Here is a 20,503-nt window from a genome sequence, read left to right as displayed (position 1 = left end):
TTCAAATCTGAAAAAAAACAAATTGTAAAATATAGAAGACCAAGATGACTAAATTCAACACTTGTCAAGTTACTACATGGAAATCATACCTTTTCTTTCTAAAACATACGAAACAAGTCCCCAAAAGGTGATGAACTTCGCGTCCAGATGAAGGAACACTCCCTGAAATCACAGAAACATCTTTGCTGGCATGCATTGAGCTAAGGCCTAAATCCATGTCAATATGCTTTATACCTTTTGGCTGTATGCATTGGACATCATCTTCTGAACCATCTGCTGATCTTAAGTCTGTAACCTCCACATTCTTAATAGAGGAACAAGGAGCCCTTTCTTCGTCATCAAGTATGTCTATGATAGTACAACCAATCTCAACGTTTTTCAAACCATCTCCATCTGGAGGTTGAGAAGGCTCGTCATTACCACTATGTGCTGGGAAAGATTGTGACAATTTACCGTCAATATCATTTTCCAATACATCCACACCAGAAGCTGTACCGGAAGATTCATTTGCCAAATTCTGTATCACCCTTCCACTGCTCTCCCCGCTCTTTCCTATTGGCTCCGAACTAATTCCTCCACTAATAACTGCAGGCGGTTTATCTTGTCTCGGCAACTCTTCAGCAACATCTAAGTGGGGATGGGGGGAAAAGGCATTTGAGATAAAAGTTTTCATGCCTAAAAGCAGTACATAGACAATTTATTTCATTTATGCCAGTCATAATTAAAATTAGTTTCCTTTCACCCCTACCCCCTTACAGGCTATTGATGAGTTAATGCATAAGGTAACAAAAAGAATATTAGTTTACAATACGATGGTTAAAAATCTAAAATTAGCTCCTACTTAAAAATGTTTTTAATAAAGAGATTCATCTACCTGGCATGGAATATTTTATCTTCTGGGGCTTAAATAAGGCCTTGTAACTGCAAGCATCCATTTTCTTCCTTTTCGTGCCAACAGAGTTCAGGTCAGGTTCAGCTTTCCTAGATTCCACTGTCAACTGTTTCAGGCTCTTCTCTTTGATCTCCTTCTTCTTCAAATTTAATGGACTAAGTCGTTTTCCAGATTGCTTGGATCCTGAAGAACTTGGCAAATTAATTTTCTTACACCTGTCAGACTTCCTTGGGGTACTCGTCAGATTATGTTTCTCAATTCTATCAGATTTCCTCTTCACTGGACGAATTAAGGGTGGTGTCTGCCTCTCAATACGCTCAGATTTCCGAGTACTTTGCGGGCTTGGAGTCTTGAGTCTCGACGATTGCGTTTCCCGAGTTGACCTTCTTAAACCCAAGACATCAGCTTTTTCTGTAGTCAAGTTTGATTGTTGTTCTTTATTAACCATTTTTTTCTTCGAACTATTACCAACGAATTCATCTGTATTCTTCTTTGCAGATCGAGTACTGCTTACCATCCTTTTCAGCTGAAACTGTAACCGCACATTTTAAACTTAATAATATTATACAACTTCAACAAAAAAAAAAAATACTGAATTCAGATATATATATACACACACACACAACTGTAAACTTCCGCTGAAAATCACTTTGTAGTTTGAACTATCATTATTAAAATGTTCTTCGATAATCCACCAATTACAGTTTTAAGGGTTTATTACTTGACGCACATAGTTTTCAAACAACATTATTCAACATATTTTAACCAATTTAATTGTTATTGTTTCCTATATGCAGTAAATCAACGCCATGCAACACCTAAATAAACATAAGAACACATTCATGTGTTAAAAAATTCCCAAAAGTCAGAAATAAAAACCTCCGAAAACTTGAAGAACGATTAAACGTTGATAATTTGCAGAAACGTAAACAAAAAAAGAAAAAAAAAAAAAAAAAAAAAAAAAAAAAAAGATGAACTTTTAAGCGCAAATAAAACCCTAGATTTTGTCGTAAAATTGTAACATCAGGTATCAAGTTTTACCAGAATCTGCTTGAAATACTCCTTGAAGAAACCCTAGAAGTAGAATTTCATGGCATTGCTCTACGATTTTCTACCGATTTATGGTAATCAATAGTAGCAGGAAGGAGAGACGTCAGTATAGCACCCAATTTCCCCACACATTATATGTGTGCCAGCTACAACTTGCATTTATGGGAACGGCTATCTGGCTTCTGTTTTCCCAATTTTGCCCTTATTTTCGTTTGCCTAGCTCAATGCCAATGTTTAAGGTCCAATTTATTTTTAAATTCAGTTGTCAGAATTAATTTTCAATCATATATTTTTTCATAAAATAATTTTACTCAAAAATTTAAAATTTTGTCATTGTAAAATAAATTATAGGTTTAGTTAAAACCTTTTAACTGTCTTTAGTTCTTATTGTGCGAATTCTAAACAGCATCTATCTTATGTGCGATTATGAGAATCTTATAATTCAACTAAATATGTTATAAATGGTCTATCGGGAGCTATCTTGACCATGTAGAAGTATTTTATAACTTTTTGTATTACAATAAATATGTAAGATTAAGTTTGTGACTATACATAATTCTTGAGTCAATTTAATACAAACCTAATCACTCAACTTTATATTGGTTGAACGTGTAGGTTCAAGCTTCATGAATTGTTTACGTTTTTTTTGCCCCAATTTATGAATGGACTCAAATTTTTTTTATTTTCAAAAATTAGATGAAAGACTTCTTGCAATACCTTAAACATACATGCGGCGTATTATGAGACATAAATGAAAGTTTTAAAATTTAGGATAACTTGGCAATTTTAATATTTTCTAGGGACATTGTGTTAAATTCTTAATAATTAGATATGTGACTTTTATACGAAATTAAATTTTATTATTTTGGATTTTTATTGAATTGTTATCGAATTATCTTATATAAAATTATTTAGATAAAATTTGAAATTTTCATATATCCTCACTGAAATCTTATCCTCGCGTGGTTATAATTTTCTTAAACTCAAATTTCATAATAAGTTCGTTTGTTGAAAGATCAATCTAAATTTGTATTAAGAGTTAAAATTCTAATTAGTTAACTATTCTTATCTAATCACATCTGTAAATACCCTCTTATTGTTGTACTTTAATTCACACACAAATTTAGAGAGGAAAAAACAGCGTAAGAGAAAAAGAGAGAGAGAAACGTGAAAAGGGGAGAAAAGGAAAAAGGGAGAGAAGAAACGAAAAGAAAATAAAAGGGTTTTTTAGCACGTTCAAGATTCTTCTGTAAAAAATTTCAATTTTAAATAGCTTGAGTATAAAAACAATTTGACTAATAAGGTATGAATTTCTCTAAATGTCAAGTGGTTTAGTGTTTTCATTTTTTAAAATTTTAAGTTAAATATTTTATGTGCTATTATATTATTCAAATTAAAAAATGATCTTGTACATAATACCATAAGGTATTATTATGTAGATTTACACGAAAATCAGTCATAAGGCTAAATACCTTAAGTGAAGATTGAGAATGTGTATAATCTAAGTGAGAATAAGATAATTAAGTTTCTATCCCACTAAAAAATTATGTTATGCATGTATTTTACTTGTTTTTTGTACTAAATTGTGAAAATATTGACATGAAATCTAAACTGAATATATTTATATGCTCATTCCATATTCTAAATTATTTTTACAAGTACTTGATGGATTGGAGATGGATGTTGAAACTGTTAACAGAGTCTGTATTGCTTAATTAAGAATTTAAAATTTTCTTTCAATATTTAGTATTTAGTTAGAAAGCTATTTTTCACATTAGAATTTTATTTATTTAATGTTCAAAATCAATATTGAATTTTTTAAAATAAGTGTTGAGTTTATATTATAGTTGTGGACTAAATTAATTGACGTATTTATGAGACAATAAAGTAACTTATTTTATTCCACAAAGTTATTCAAATTTTTTTGCATTATAATATAATGTGTCGATCAATTTTTATAAGGGCCAAAGGAATTATTTGAGTAACCTTTGGAACGTAAGTTTCGAGATGTTATTCTACTAGAGGTAGAATTTACAGGATACATCCAATATGCCTCACTTATTAGACTAGGTCTTGTCTGAGAGCCATACTTTTTAGACTATTTTTTCTACATACTCATTTTTAATCATACATTCACACAATAAAATATTTTGCATATAAAGCCAAAACTTTTTTTCCTAATTTTTAACCAAAACATTTTCTTAAGAATCTCTATTTAAAACTCACCTTTTTTTTTCATTTATCAAGAATATGGTTGTCAAACATGGGCCAGATAACTTACAATGGAACTATTCACCTTTTAAGAAATATTAACTCGTAACTAAACCTGACTTGACAAACAAATCATAGAAATATTTTTTAAGAGTTACCCAGCTAAAAAATACCATTTAGCATCAAGTTTGTTGTTTACCACAGTATATTTAATTGGAAAAATGAATGATATGTATATTAGAATTAATTAGAATTATAGAATATAATATAGGAATGAGATCCATGCATTCTAACCTACGGACAAATGGTCAACTCGCAAATCTTCCTAGTGGATTGTGATAATCTGCAACATAATTTTTGATATTAAGGATCATCAAAAGAGTTAATAGTGGAGCATACTCACGTAACTGCGTAAGTAGTTAATTAACATGATTTATTAATATTATAATATGGATACTAGTGAGAAAGCAGAAAGACTTAAAAACAATTTTCCAAAATTGCTATAAATCTTGTGATTTTTTTTATTAGTGACAATTATTGGCCTCAAATTTTGCATGGGAGATGTAGTCAATAGTTATTGGCTCTACTTAAAGTCATGTGTATGACTCTTGCACACTTCGACAAACCTTAGAAGCACATGACCTTCTCCAAAGGTAGAGAATTCGATCTCAAGAACTTTGATGGTCAGGTCAGAGTCAACTTGTATAGGTATATTTGAGCGTGAGAAGAGAGAAAGACATGAGCTACGGTGGTGCTCAAACACCGGGGGTTTATGAAAGAGTAAAATGTGAGAGCAATACTACTGTGTGCATTATCTTCAAATGACATTAAGTATGAGATTTTATGGCAAAAGAGATAAAATGGTTATAGTTGGATGAAGAGACATGTGGCCTTATTGTTATGATCGCGACACGTTGTCATAAACATACCACTCGTAGGTTTAAGGGCATTAAATGATTCGGAAAAGTAGCCACCTTATAATTTAAGTCTAACATTTGAAAAGTAGACTGACAAATTGATCGCGAAGTATCTGTTGCAAAGAAATCACATGAATCAATCATATAAAGATCTTGTATGGAAAGATCTCTTCGAATAGGTGAAGTGTGGGATGCTTCCTCTCATTAAGATAGAATTACTATGCAATATGTTACAGCACCTCTTCGAAATCATGAAGGGTCGGCCTCTACATGGCAACTCGACTAAGGTGATACATCACTTTGGTTACTTTAGTTATGTCATTGACTAGGCCAAGTAGGATATTAATGTAAAGTGCTAATCTTAATAAGGCTTGCTAATTGACTGCCATGAGTCTAATACTTGGAGTTTTGTGAGACAAGGCATAACAACGGTCTTACTATTTATGCCCATGTTTGGGCTACATTTTTAAGTTAATGCATTTTTATCTTTTTCATTTTCAGCTATACGTTCTTTAATAAAATTATATTTCATGTAAACACAAATCATTTCTTTACCTTTTAACTACACATTTTTCAAATATATATATATATATATATATATATAAAATACATTTTCCCAAAACCTCATTAGCCCATGCTTGGCTCCATTAAAATTATGACTTATTTTCTCTATCTTCTTATCAACCATATATTTTTCAATAAAATAATTATTATCAATTTTTATATCTCGCAAGTATACGAATCGTAACCAAGTAATAAAGTAGACTTATGAGTTTGGATATTATTTCCACGAGGACTATTATCTAACAATTAGTTCAATTATTCATATCTTTAATTTGATCGAAAACAAATAATAAGTTTTGTGATTGGTGTCTAAATTATTTTAACTATATTAAATTATCTAACACACAAAGCTAATTTTAAAGATACGAATTTGGGTGTTAAGACATACCTTTTAATTCACCAATCAAGATTCATTACAACTATAGTGTTCAATCAAATTATTCATTTCTTCTAAAGCATTCATTTTACCCATTTCGAGTCCTCATTGAGCCTATCTAACCAATTCAATTCCATGTCTCAATGCGAATCAATTTTAGTTAAATAAAATGTTAGTTCTAAGAATTCATCTAACGACTGTAATAATTAGTATAAGCATATTTACACGTTATACTAAATTATCGAATTTTAGTATATGGTCTATATCAATAACTCGTCTCTTGATTCATGATAGATTCACAAATCATTGAATAATTGACAAGAAAATTCAAAGCATTGAGTGTATAATTAAAATCAACACATGTGCGTTTAAAGAACTTGAATTTTGAATAAAAAAAATAAAGGTTCTTACATAAATTACATTGTTGGCCCTAACTATGAATTTGACTACTCATAATAATGAAAGAAAAATAAAAAGTATAGTTTATAATCGAGTTTTGAAATCTTGATCACGGAAATAATTAGATCGTGTACCGAAAATCTTCTTCAACCTCAAAACCTAGCTTTTCCTCTTTTATCTTGATGATCACATCTTTTTCTCTCCCCAAGTTATGTGGAACCCTATCAAAAATGTCAAAAACTTATATTTATAGTTGTCCCAAGTTTTTTATTGTTGTAGGGTATTATGAGCTTTAAAAGGACCATAACTATGCCCTTATCCTTATCGGGTGGTACCTAGGGACAACAACTAAAAAAAACTAAATAGGAATAGGATAAATCAAGCATGAAGAATCAGAGAGAAAAAAATTACGGAACACTAACATGGTGTCACCGCACCACGAAGACAAAGAGATGGCCCCTAGGCACCATGATAGAGTCATAGCGACACTTCTTGGGAGAATTTCAACACTGCACCTCCTGTAGCATTTTTATTCTAACTTTCTTTCTCGATATTCAATTGAGGGGATTCAAATTAGGTTGTAAAGATAACTCAAAGGACTATAATTTTACTAGATATAGCTCTTTTCTAATTCGAACGTTTACTAGGTCAAAAATGGATCTTCATCTTTAGTTGAAAATCTGGAACATCCTTGTGGGATTTAAAATTGATTTATGAAAATATTTTGGCCATATTTCACTCATTTAGACTTGATTATTCCTTTCAACTCCATTTTCATTCATTGAATTTTACCTAATAAACGATATATTCAATAAATTATGTTACTGATCATAAGTAGTGCTCTCAATAAGGACCATGTGGAAGCCCCATGTTCACACACATGGCATTGGATCAAGAGTAAAGAAGGAGTTATGGAAGTGCTTTCATTACAGCCAAGGTCATAGTACTGAAGTTCTCCGAAAAGTTGCCCATCCTTTGTTCATCCGAAGTAGGGTTACTTCTTTGTACTGAACCCTTTAACATCTGAAGTCCATAACACCCAGAAAAGGGTCGGATAGACGTATCTTCAGGATTGATTGATGTGACATCCTTATTAAATAGATATTAGGCATGTCAATTTAGGAATGTAGGGTGGCTGACCCCTTGTTAAATGTCCGTCATTGTAATTAATGTGAGATAAGATGACGTGACACCAAAGTCTAGCAGATCAGGCCATATGGATCCGATCCAATGGTGACCATGTCGGCCTAGTCACTATAAATAACAGTTTTTTTGTGACATTTTAGAAGAAAAATTTTGAAGATAGATAAAAGAGCATTGTATATTTTCTCTCAATATAAATTCACTCGTTGTCCCATATTTTTCTTACAAGTATCTAGTTCATTTACTGAAGTATGTTGGATCAATCATGGAATATGTTTTTAAGCTTGCAAACTATATGCTGAGATATACATCAATGTGTACATTGCTTTAACTGACACATGTTGGCTCATTCTTCAGGGTTAACAAGTTAGACTATAATATTCAAAAGAACTACTAAACACCGATATTTTTACGTCCAAATAAGTTTATAAAATACACTTATCAATAATAATATACAAAACTCCAAATTTTTTTTTTTTTTACTTTTTAACTACACATATTCCAAAATACATTTTTCCCAAAACTGAAAACTCATTCCCAACAAGGGCTATATGATACTACTATGAACTATTCTAATTTATAACTGCACCATGTTATAAAACATATTCACACCTACAACCTAAAACATTTAATCTTAGATATCCAAACTTTTTTTTGACTTTTGAATCCCCAAAATTAAAGTTAAAAATGAAAATATAGAGACCAAAACTTCTTAAGAGGGCATGGATGCTTTGATTTCTCATATCCAAGTCGCCATGTCTCTGTAGTAATTTTTTCTTATAAAAGTTTCTCCAAAACCATTCAAAATCTTTGATAAATTTACTTACAATTCCTCAATTCTGGAAAAATGATGTGTAAATTTTCAATAGTGTTTGCTAAAAGTGTATGCCGCAAGTGCATGGGTCACGTTCAAGTAATAAAGTGGACCTTTTAAGTTCGAATTGTCAATCCCTCGAGGAATGTATATTTTAGATTACATAACACTAATTAACTTAGTTCTAACAATAAAAAGAAACACACATAATAAATATTATGATTTTGGAAAATAACTAAAATTCTACCCAAAAAAATAGATGAAAATCTTGGAAATTTTGAAAGCAAACGTGGTTGGGATTCGAGTTTCATTTAATCGTCGCCTAATTAATTTTTCCACAAACTAATTACAAAAGTTACTAATTTACGATGTTAGACCCAATTTTTCAATTTTAGTTAATTACCTCTCGAGCGAAATTAATCCTAATTAATTAGTTTAACATATTATATCTCTATGTCGATTAAAACCAAATAATTGCATTAAATATTTGTGAAAATAGTTTATTGGGTCCCCTAGGGTTAGGGTTATATATCTGTCCCTTACACAGACTTAGGGTTTCTACTATTTGGTCTAAACTGTACGATCTTCTCTCGAACGATATACAAATTCACTAAACACAAGTATTCATTGGCTACATAAATGAAAATGCATGAAATACAATAGAAGAAACACATGAAAATAAGCAAATCAATATCAAAGGGCAAATATTAAAATTAATCAAGGTTAGATTAAACTACAACCGTAAGAATGATAAAAATGAGAATAATTTGTACAATACATTACAAGTTTGACAAAATAATTGAGAAAATGCAAGGTGTATATAAAACCCATTTTTGAGCTTACTCTTGATTTTCCCAAGGCTTGGTCAATCCTTAATTGAATATCCTTTGTGCTCTAAATTGTGCCCCAAAAATTACCAAAGGAAAGAAAATAAAAAGAAAAGAAAGAAAAAAATGAAAAGGAAATTGAAAAAGAAAGATAAGGAGGCTAGGGTTTTCTTCAAGGTGAGAATTCATGAGAAAAATGGTTGAATTTGACTTTTAAAAGGCTAAAAAATTATGTCCCATAATTCCAAAATGGTCCAGAATTGTTACGAAACAACCATACAGGACATTGAGGGTATATAATATAAGATCTCGGAAATTCACATTATTTTTTATAATATGTTTAGGATTTAATTTTTTTAGAATTTAACAAGGAATTATTTTAACTTCTCATATTATAATGGGAATGAGTTCGAGCCTCATTTTAGATAGAGGGATTAAATCCTTTTATCCCTTTAAAAAAAGAAAACAAAAAGAAATTATTTAAATAATAGCAAAATTTGGCACCAAAAACAACGTTGATAACTCATTATGGTTATCTGTGAACAATTCTTTCTTCCTTGCTATTTAATCATTTTGCATTCTGAATGAAGCTAATGAAGTATATTGTGAACTCCTCAGAACATGGAAAAATATGCTGAATCGGGGTTTTGTCAATGTAATGCTTCTACAAAATCAGCTACAGTTCTGATGATTGGGAACAACAGCCAAGATCATTTAAGTTCATAAAACACGTCATTGTGTGTGCATATATACAGATTGAGTTCTTGAGAGATAATCAAATAATTTAGTTAACACTATATGCAATAAATGCACGCATGCTAATTCCACGCTCTACTATTGAATTCTCATTTGTTACAGCTTGCTTTGCTCTGGAGGAGGCTTTGAGAGTCAAACCAAACTCGGCTACCTAATCATTTGAATGAAATGTATTTATTAGGAAAGTTTCCCGTGTCCATCAATATAAAAAAAAAGAGGTCAATAAAATTATTCCTATAATAGAACAATTATGTCAAATTGGATTGAAATGAAAGTTAAGGAACCTATAGATAAAACGCTGGTTTGGCTCATTTAGATCAAAAACTTCTTTCATTGGCAGCCGACAATTTCGTTGATAGTACATTTTTCCTATATATCATCTACTATATAGGATATATGAAAGTAAATAAATACACATCGATTTCAGAGTCTTAACCCAACAAAAAGAGCAAGTTTGAAAAGGTGGGGCTTCAATAGGCGAGAAGTGTAAGCACTTGCGAGGTGTCAAGCAATCTCTTACTATATCAAATTACTTTCAATTTACATAACTAATAGATGTTTCATTTTGCTAATGCTATGTAACAATTATAGAAGATACTTTACCTCCAAAGTAAATAAACGAAAAACCAATATGCAATTACAAAGAGAAAACATAGAAACGAGGCAATATAGGTTAACATTTCTAAACATCCAAATTGATAAAAGCATAAAGAATTTTACAACATAATGCATTGTAATTCTATCACATCTGGAAGAGAAGAAGAGAAGTACAATGTCATACAAAATAAAGCCTCTGTTTGTTTCCCATTTTTAAGTAAGAATGCATTTTAAAATAGTTAATTGGTGAAAAATGTGTGGTTAATAATTAAGAAAATATTTTAATTTTGTGTGTAATGAGGTTTTATTGAATAATGTGTGGTTGAAAAAAAAGAAGAGAAAAATGGACATCAAACAAGGGCAAAATGGATGATTAGGGAAGGATACTTCTTCCCTATCGTAAATTTCTATTAACTCAAGGTAGTTTATCTTGTCTTAGCAACACTTCAAAAACATCTAAGTAGGGATAGTGGGGAAACATTTAAGATAAAAGTTTTCAAGTCTAAAAGCAGTACATAGACACTTCATATCAAGCAAATGATGAGTCATGCATTCATAATGGTAACAAATATAGTATGAAGGTAAAAATTAGAAAACTCTCTCCAAAAAAATGTTTCTAAGAAAGAGATTCACCTACTTGGCAAGGCATGAGTTCGAGTCAAGTTTGGCTTTCTCAGATTTGATGTCTCTTATTTGATCTCCTTGTTTTTCACACTTAAAAGACTAAGTCGTTTTCTAGATTGCTTGGATCTTGAAGATCTCGACATATTAATTTTTTTATCCATCAGATTCTCTATTCTATCAAAATTCCTCTACACCAGAGGCATTGTGGGGAGTGTCTGCTGTTGAATTGTGTGCTCATATAGTATAGTTTCAATAATATAAAAATAAAAATATTCTTATATTAAATAAAATTGTGCTTACTTCATTTATTGCATTTATTTATCATTAAGTATGCGAACTAAAGAAACTATGATCGCTAGTAATAATATAAGTTGGATACTTATATTGAGAAGTGCAGCGTGACATAACTTATGGGTAAGTTTGGCCCCCATTTTCTTCTTTATTTTTTCTCTCTTATTTTCAACCACACAATCTTTCATAAAATAATATTACACGTAAATTGAGAACTTTTCATTCTTTTTCAACCACACATTTAAAAAAAACTTTTTCAGCCATTAAAATTTGAAAAGAATGGGGGCCAAACGGGGGCTATATTTTGATTGTAAATAATTTGTTCACAGTCAGTGTATAAGGGTTGACATTTTGTACTGAAAGGTTTGTAATGTTGATCAATTCACTATTTGAGTTTGCGATTTATCCTTATCGTAGATATAGTTAATTAAATGTGACACTAGTACACTAGAAGTGTTCTACGTGTCGAGTTTAATTCTATAGCAATTAAATTTCACTTTATTGCTGTATATGTCATCTAAATTTCTTAACATTGTTTTATATATCTTTTCGTGATTTTAATGGTTCTTTAATTCATCAATTGGTGAAATTAATTTGATTTATCAAATATCTCAACGAGTTGGGAGCTTATGAATGAGTGAAATAGAAAACATGAATTTGTATATAGAATCGTAGCCTTGAAAAAGAGGTAGGGCGACTTATTAAGAATTTCCTGTTGAATGATTAAAATTCGAGCTTAGTATTAGTTCGTAAGACCGTTGAAGAAAATGTTACTCAAATTAGTGAGAATAATTAAAAGAATAAAACAGTAATTTATGCTCGTACCCAATTATTGAATTTCGGGTGGGGATAAAATATATATACAATGGGTCAGAGTGTCAAGGACCGCAACTTTACTTAGCCCCTTGACACAATCGCAGCCACAGTTTGCCCAACTTCGACCACACACTGTAAATATTAGTTCAAGTTTGAGTTATAATTTTATTTTCATTGTAATAGTTATTTCAGTTGTGAAATAGCTCTGATATTAGTAAACGTTTAGTATGATTCCTCGTCATTTAAACGTCTACTCTTGTCACTTAGGTTTTTGTCCAAAATGTTATTATAGGGTGTATTAGTCATTAAAAAATCTTTCAAGTTCACTGGTGTTTGCCCCCTGCACCAGCAATTGTAATTTTTTTCTTTCGTCAATTGTAATGTTCAGTTTTCATCAATCAATATTCAATTTACTTTCAATGTATTCAAATTCTCAGTTGTAAACTTTCTAAAAAATTGCAATCAAATTTTCTTTTATCCTGACGCGATCGAGAAAAGGCGGAAGGTAGTCTAGCGGAGCAGACTACTGTCGTACAGTGTCCCTTTCTGTGCCAATAAGAAAGACACTCCGTGAAAGTTGGTATCAGAGCTACGACTCACGACCTTCGACAAGAAAGCTATAGATTCAATTACATCCCACACTACTGAGATGGAAGAGCCTCAATGGAAGAGTACTACTAAACAACGTGTGGATCGCTTGATGAAACAACTACTAGGTTGTGCTATGCTGTGGACGGTCTCGAGGAAAAAGTCGAGATGGCAGAATTCGAGATTCATGGATTACACATCCAACTAGATGAAAGCCAAAGTACTTGCTCAGCAATGACTGATGCTTCTGCAATCATTCCTGATCTGTAGGATGAAATGAAAGCGTTGAGAGCTCAATTATGAGTACTCCAACATGTGGTAGGAAATGGACAAGTTCCCATACCTGAGTATGCTCCTAAACTCAAAAGAAGTCGAAAACTTCTTATTTGACATGGAACAATACTTTCTTGCAGCTTCGATCGAAGACGAAGCTAGAAAGATAACCACAGCTACCATGTATCTGGGTGGAGATGCAAAACAATGGTGGCGAACCAAATATACTGACATTCAGGCCAACAGGGATTCTTGGGATCTCCTTTTAGAAGTGATCAGATCACAATTTTTCCCAAAAAATGTCGAGTATTAGGCTCGACGGGTACTTTAAGACCTGAAACACACAGGCTCTATCAGAGAGTATGTGAAAGCCTTTTCAAGGTATATGGTGAATATTCGAGATATATTGAAAAAAGATAAGATCTTCACCTTTATGGAAGGGTTGAAACCGTGGACACGTACGAAACTTCAGAAATAGAAGGTTACTCATTTGAGCACGGCTATGGGAGCCACCGAATGTTTGAGAGACTACCAAACGGAATCCAGAGAAGATCGACCTTCGGGGAGTAATCAAGTAATTGGAGGTGGTAACAGACCTTACAGACCCAGCTCGAACCTAAATGTGAGGGAGTGTTACTCTCAGAATAAGGGATAAGCCTAGCAAAGCACCCGTGGCTTTCAGGGAAATTATCATAATAGCCGTCAAGGAAATTATAACGGTAGCAACAGTAACAATTGGAACAAAGGAAAAGCAACGGAGGGCCGAACTGATGCCACTCCCAAATTGATGTGTTTTTTATGCGAACGACCTCATCGATTGTCGAAGTGTACTCAGAAACGAATGGTGAATGCATATTGTCAGCTAGCAAGCAGCGGGTCAAATTCAAAGCAAGATGCTCCATAGGCTAGTTGTCATGGTGAGACCGACTCCGAAGAGGATGAGGACGTAGTTCGGGCATTTTCACATGAGTGCAACACACTGTCGCATCGTCTCCTTCAAAGAGGCAAGGATGGAAGAAGCGAATGCTCGAATTTGTAGGGCCAAAGGCTTAATGTACATTGATGTGAAGATCAACGGGAAGCCAATCAGGGCTATAGTAGATACTGGTACTACCCACAACTACTTTTCATGTACCGAAGTAGAATGACTAGGACTTGTTTTAGAAAAGGGTAGTGGGAAAGTCAAAGCAATCAACTCCGCTACTTAACCAATAGCTGGAGTGGCGAAATCAGTGTTGATCAAAGCAGGTCCTTTCGAAGGAAGGGCAAATTTATCTGCAGTCAGGTAAATGATTTCAAGCTTATTCTAGGATTGGAATTTCTTTGGGAAACTAAGACAACAATGTTGCCGTATTCTGATTCATTAATGATGATGGGTAATAAGCCGTGTATCATCCCTACACAAGTTGGGAGGATGGGCGACAAAAGTATCTCAGCCATGCAATTTAGTAAGGGTTTCAAGAGAAATGAACCTTTTTTTGTGCACTCTTCAATTAGAGGAGATCGAAAAGGCGATAGGTCCTATTCCAAACCCGTTAAAAGACTTATTCGTAAATTTGAAGATATCATGCCGGACGAATTACCAAAGAAATTACCACCAAAGGGACGATTGATCATGCAATTGAACTTATTCCAGGCACCAAACCTCCCGTCATTGCACCATACCGTATGTCTCAGCCTGAGTTTGAAGAGTTTAGAAAGCAATTGGGAGAAATGTTGGAGAGTGAAATCATTGTGCCTGCGAAGTCACCATACGGAGCTCCTGTGTTGTTTCAGAAAAAGGCCGATGGTTCTCTTAGAATTTGTTGTGACTATCGGGCATTGAACAAGATCACTATAAAAAAAATAGCTATCCTACCCACTGGTTGCGGATTGCTTCGATCGACTGAGTCAGGCGAAGTATTACACAAAAATGATCTTAGGTCCGAATACTAGCAAGTTCGAATCAAAGAGGGAGATGAAGCAAAGACTACGGTGGTAACCAGATATGGAGCCTTTGAATTTAAAGTGATGTCTTTTGATTTGACAAATGCTCCAGCAATTTTTCTGTACTACGATGAATCGGGTACTTCATGGGTTCTTAGATATTTTGTTGTGGTGTATTTGGATAACATAGTAATCTACAACGAGACATTGGAGGAACATGTCCAACATGTAAAGCAAGTTTTTAATCGGCTACGGAAGTATGAACTCCATGCCAAACAGTCTAAATGCTCATTTGCTCAGACGTCCATCAGTTTCTTAGGTCACATCATTGAGCAAGGTAAAATTCACATAGATTCGAAGAAGGTTACATCCATCAAAAATTGGCAACCACCAAAAATCGTACATGATATACGTTTATTTCTTGGGTTATGCAATTACTATCGAAGATTTATGAAAGGCTGTTCGGAAATTGCACTACCACTTACTGAATTGACAAAGAAGGATAGGATTAGGATTGGGATTGGTCGTCCCAATGTCAAACTGCATTTGAAAGGTTGTAGGAATCCATGTGGACGAACCCGATTTTAGCCTTGCCAGATATGACTAAACCATTTGAAGTTCATAAAGATGCTTCAGATTTTGCACTTGGTGGAGTCCTTATGTCAGAATGACATCCGGTAGCATATGAGAGCCGAAAGTTAAACTAAACAAAACGTCGTTACTCGGCGCATGAAAATGAATTGTTAGTAGTAGTCCATTGTCTTAGAGGATGGCGTCACTATTTGTTTGGGTCTCCATTGATTGTGAAGACAGATAACACTGCGGTTAGTCACTTCATGTCCTAACCAAAACTATCGAGCAAGTAGGCTCGTTGGCAGGAATTTCTTTTAGAGTTCAATTTTATGCTAGAATATTGTCCCGGATCTAGTAATTATGTTGCTGAAGCTCTTAGTCGACGAGTCGACTTGGCTGCCATTTGCTCTGTGGCTGCCCTTTCAGGGAGTGTCGTCACCACAAACACAAGAGACCAAATTCGGGCACTTAGGGATAAGGACCCGGCTACGCAATATTTGATCGACCACATCAAGCAGGGTAAGACTCGACAGTTCTGGCTAGATGGAGAACTTGTAAAAACTAAGGGAGACCACCTATATGTTCCTAAGGGCGGAGATTTGAGGAAATCACTAATTACAGAATGCCACGACACGATTTGGGCAGGGCATCCCGGAGACGAACGCACTTGTGCACTACTGCAACGTGTATATTACTGGCCTCAAATACGGGATGACATTGCAACCTATGTAAAAACCTGTCTTATTTGTCAGCAAGATAAGGTAGATCATCAGAAAAAAGGGCTTGCTGGAGCCCCTTTTCTTCCTAACCCGGCCATTCGAAAGTGTATCGATGGACTGCATTATTAGGTTGTCAAAAGTTGAGGATTTTGGCACTATCATCATCGTGGTGGACCGTCTATCAAAATACGCGACTTTCATTGCAGTGCCTAAGTATGTATCCGCAGAAGGGACAACTCAACTCTTCTTCAAACATATTGTCAAATACTGGGGACTACCTAAGGATATCGTCAGTGATCGAGATCCTTGTTTCACTATCATATTTTGGATCGAGTTGTTTAAATTTCTTGGTTCAACTTTGAGCATGAGTTCTAGTTTCCACCCACAATCTGATGGACAGACGGAGCGCTTCAATTCTATGCTAGAAGAATATCTTCGGCACTTATATCTCTACTTCGCAAAAAAACTGGACGAAACTTTTGGATGCGGCTCAGATTTGCTTCAATGTCCAAAATAGCTCTTCCACCAATAAAAGTCTTTTTGAGATTATTACAGGCCTGAAATCGCTACTCCATCATACATTGGATATTGAACAAAGTACCAAGTCTCCTCAAGCGAAAAACTTTTCTCAAGAGTGGAAACAAAATATTGAAATTACTCGGAGTTATCTCAAGAAAGCTTAAAAATGGTACAAAAAGTCTGCAGATCTAAAGCGCCATTTCCTTGAATTAAATGTTGGAGATTTAGTAATGGTTAAGCTTCCCGAAAGAAATGTGTACAAACCGATAAGAGGGACGGACTCAAGATTGGCGCCAAAATATACTGGACAATTACCTATCCTGAAGAGGATCGAAAGAGTCGCATACATAGTTGAACTTCCTTCATGGTGTAAAATCCACAAGGTTCTTAATGTTAGTGTGCTAAAGCCATACTTTGTAGATAAGGAGAACGCATCTAGAAATGAGCCAAAGCGACTTGTGTTTGAATTGAAGAAAGCAGGAAAGAAGGTTGCTGAAGCTATTCTTGACCATCGAATCACTCGAGCTTCTAGAAAAGATCATCAAGAGTACTTGGTCAAATGGATTGGATGCAGCAACGAGGAAAATACTTGAGAAAGAGAAAAGAACCTTGGAGTCTTCAAACCATTAGTTGAAGCATATCATGCATTGATGGCACCGATGACGTCGCCAAAATAAATGGATGAGAATGTCAAGGACCGCAACTTTACTTAGCCCCTTGACACAATCGCAGCCGCAATTTGCCCAACTTCAGTTGCACATTATAAATATTAGTTCAAATTTGAGTTGTAAAATAGCTCGTCATTTAAACATCTACTCCTGTCACTTAGGTTTTGTTCAAAATGCTATTATAGGAGCATTAGTCATTCAAAAATCTTTCAAACTCACTGATGTCCGTCCCCTGCACCTGCAATTGTAACTTTCTGCTTTCGTCAATTGTAATGTTCAGTTTTTATCAATCAATGTTCAATTTACTTTCAGTGTATTCAAATTCTTTATTTTAAACTTTCTACAAAATTGTAATCAAATTTTCTTTCGTCCCGATACGATCGAGAAAAGGCGGAAGGTAGTCTAGCGGAGTAGACTACTGCCGCTCGGTGTCTCTTTCTGTGCCAAGAAGAGAGGCACCCCGTGAAACAGAGAAAAGTATTACATATTCATTGATTTCTGTGATATTATATATTTCAAGAGTCCAATATTTTTCTTTAGTCGAAAAAGAAAATACTAATAATTAGATTTGGTGATCTAGGATCGACGAGACAGAATCTAGTTATTAGAGTTTGGATAATATATATCCGATTATGTCCATGTGGTGGTTCTATAAAGTTTTGAGACTTAATTATAATCATAATAAAAGTTTTTGGCTTAATGACAATTACAATAAAATTTTGTACTTAATTGTAATTATTATGAAAGTTGAAAACTTAATTATAATTGTAATTGAAGTTCTAGGACTATGGATGTAATTAAATGTAGAATTATTATTATTATACAAGGATTGAAACTATTCTATTTCTATAATTCCTACAACAATCATAATAAATAATTTCATAATGTTCAAATTTGGAGAGAGAAAATTTGCTTTATTCAATTGTCTGGTTCAAGAATTAATTTATTGATTTAATTAAAATCATGTGCCCATCCACTGATATAGTCTTGATTTTGGAGAATACCATAAAAGATTTGGATGTTTGAAGCACGAAGTTCTTCGAATTAAAATTTTTGAAGCTCGTTATCCAAAAAGTTAGTAGTTCGTAATTCGGAATTAATTAAAGAATTGATCGTCGCGTGATAGCTCTATTATCAACTGGTTACATAAAGATTGTGTTTGGAAGTATATCAACATGAGTGGATAGCATAAATTGTTAAAATGTTTCAAACTTCACCTTTAGGGTACCTGCTCCGACTGTGATTAATATGAAATCAAACACATGAGATAGAAGTTGAAAGTGTCAATCTTCAAATGTTCATGCACTGTTACAAGTTGGTGAACACAATATACTTCAAAAAGGAGACAATCTAATTGAAAATTTTGGATGATTAAGAAGTTGACACAAAACATTATACAAGTATATGAAAAGATTTAGGATTAATGAGCTAATTAGTAATAGATCGGGGACCAAAATGTAAATATTGAGTAATATTTTTTCTTTGTTTGAGGAGCTTTCAATTTTCAAAGATTCCAGTCTGAGACAAAAGCGAAAGTAAATCACGCCATTACCAAAGAGAGTCTCTCGCTATATCTATATCTTTTCTTTCTCTTTCTATACGTATACAGAGAAAGAGAGAGTTCACGTGTGTCTCTCAAATCGCTTTCTTTGGTTTGTTTTTTCTGGTTTTTGCTTTTCCTTTTGTTTCCTTTTTGTTTTGGAGCTTTTCTTTTCTTTTTCTTCCGTCTCTTTTGCATTTCCGCCAAAAATCAAATCCATAATGAATAATATGGTTTTTTTTTTTTTATTTCATGTTGAAATGGATTATTCTGTTTTGGACAGGGCCACGTGTCCAAACAAGGGGCCTAATTGGGCCCATGGACGACTTCAGCGTCTTGGACGAACTGGGCCACGTGGCTCTATTCGTCCAGCGTTGTCCTATTGAAATTTCAGCTTCATGATTTTGTGGGCCAAACATAGAACTGTGTTGAAGAGTGGAGACTATTTTGGAAAAAATAATTAATTTAGTACTAAAATGGGTTCGAAACAACTGGTTACATAAATATTGCGTTTGGATGTATATCAACACGAGTGGACAACATAGATTGGTAAAGCGTTTCAAACTTCATCTTTGGGGTGCCTACTCTAATTGTGATTAATATGATATTAAGCCCCTATTTAGTTCGGATTTAAATTAAAATCTGATTTTAATTATAATTAAAGTCAAACAATCAATATTAATCACATTTTTCAAGGGTCCCACAATTTTTCAACCACACATTTAAAAAATCTCTATTAAAATCTACTAAAAATTTAATTTTAATTTCCACTAAACTCCCTCTAAAACATGAGATAGAAGATAAAAGAGTCGATCTTGTATAGGGGTTTAAATTAGGTCAGGTGACTTCAGTTGTGAGGGTTTATGTTTCATCATGCATGTCCTTGTAATTACAAGTCCCTTTTTTTTTCATCTTTGTTATTAAAAAGGCAATAATCATGAAAGGTTTTTAAGTGTTTTATCATCTTGACAACAAGCTTACTCAATATGCAGTAATTCAATTGAATTCACAAAAGAAAATATGGACCACATACTTACAATCCCTCAGTTTGGTAAAACGAACCTTAAATTTTCATTAGCACTGGTTCAACACCAATAGTGATTTTCAAACTTACCCAGAATCGTATTTTGCGACACAAACACTGAGTGTATACTGTGATGTCCAAAAATTTCATGTTATTTTTACAAATTAGGATTTAATTTACGTGATTTTTAGAATTTAACAAGAAACTATTTAACTGATCACTTACATGGGGACAAGTTCAGCCTCCTTTTAGGTGGAGTAAAATATTTTTATCCCCTTAAAATGGAAAAAAGAGAAATTATTTTAAGTAATATCGAAATTTGGCGCCAATGAGATTACGTTGATAACTCATTTTGAATAATCATCTTTGAACAATTCTTTCTTCCTCTATCATTTT

At 33.4% G+C, this 20,503-nt stretch overlaps 1 protein-coding gene across 3 annotated transcripts in view; it reads right to left on the bottom strand.

The window, feature by feature from the left end:
• The window catches only part of LOC111400121, a 35,884-nt gene extending 33,797 nt beyond the window's left edge, over window positions 1–2,087 (bottom strand). The window contains exons 1-4 of one of the 3 annotated variants that reach the window (XM_023027569.1): window positions 1,934–2,087; window positions 875–1,424; window positions 235–627; window positions 90–162 (exon numbers count right to left, since the gene is read on the bottom strand). In XM_023027569.1, the coding sequence (XP_022883337.1) occupies window positions 90–162; window positions 235–627; window positions 875–1,409 (1,001 nt within the window). In that variant the 5' untranslated portion in view covers window positions 1,410–1,424; window positions 1,934–2,087. Of the gene's footprint in view, window positions 1–89; window positions 628–874; window positions 1,425–1,933 lie in introns of those variants that run through there. The other 2 variants (XM_023027563.1, XM_023027574.1) reach the window with 2 other exon arrangements.
• Window positions 2,088–20,503: the final 18,416 nt, after the last annotated feature.

The sequence above is a fragment of the Olea europaea genome, chromosome 1, assembly GCF_002742605.1.
Source record: "Olea europaea var. sylvestris chromosome 1, O_europaea_v1, whole genome shotgun sequence".
In the NCBI taxonomy this organism is placed as follows: Eukaryota; Viridiplantae; Streptophyta; class Magnoliopsida; order Lamiales; family Oleaceae; genus Olea; species Olea europaea.
The sequence above is the reverse complement of the archived record's forward strand: the minus strand, read 5'-3'. Positions and strand labels throughout refer to the sequence as shown.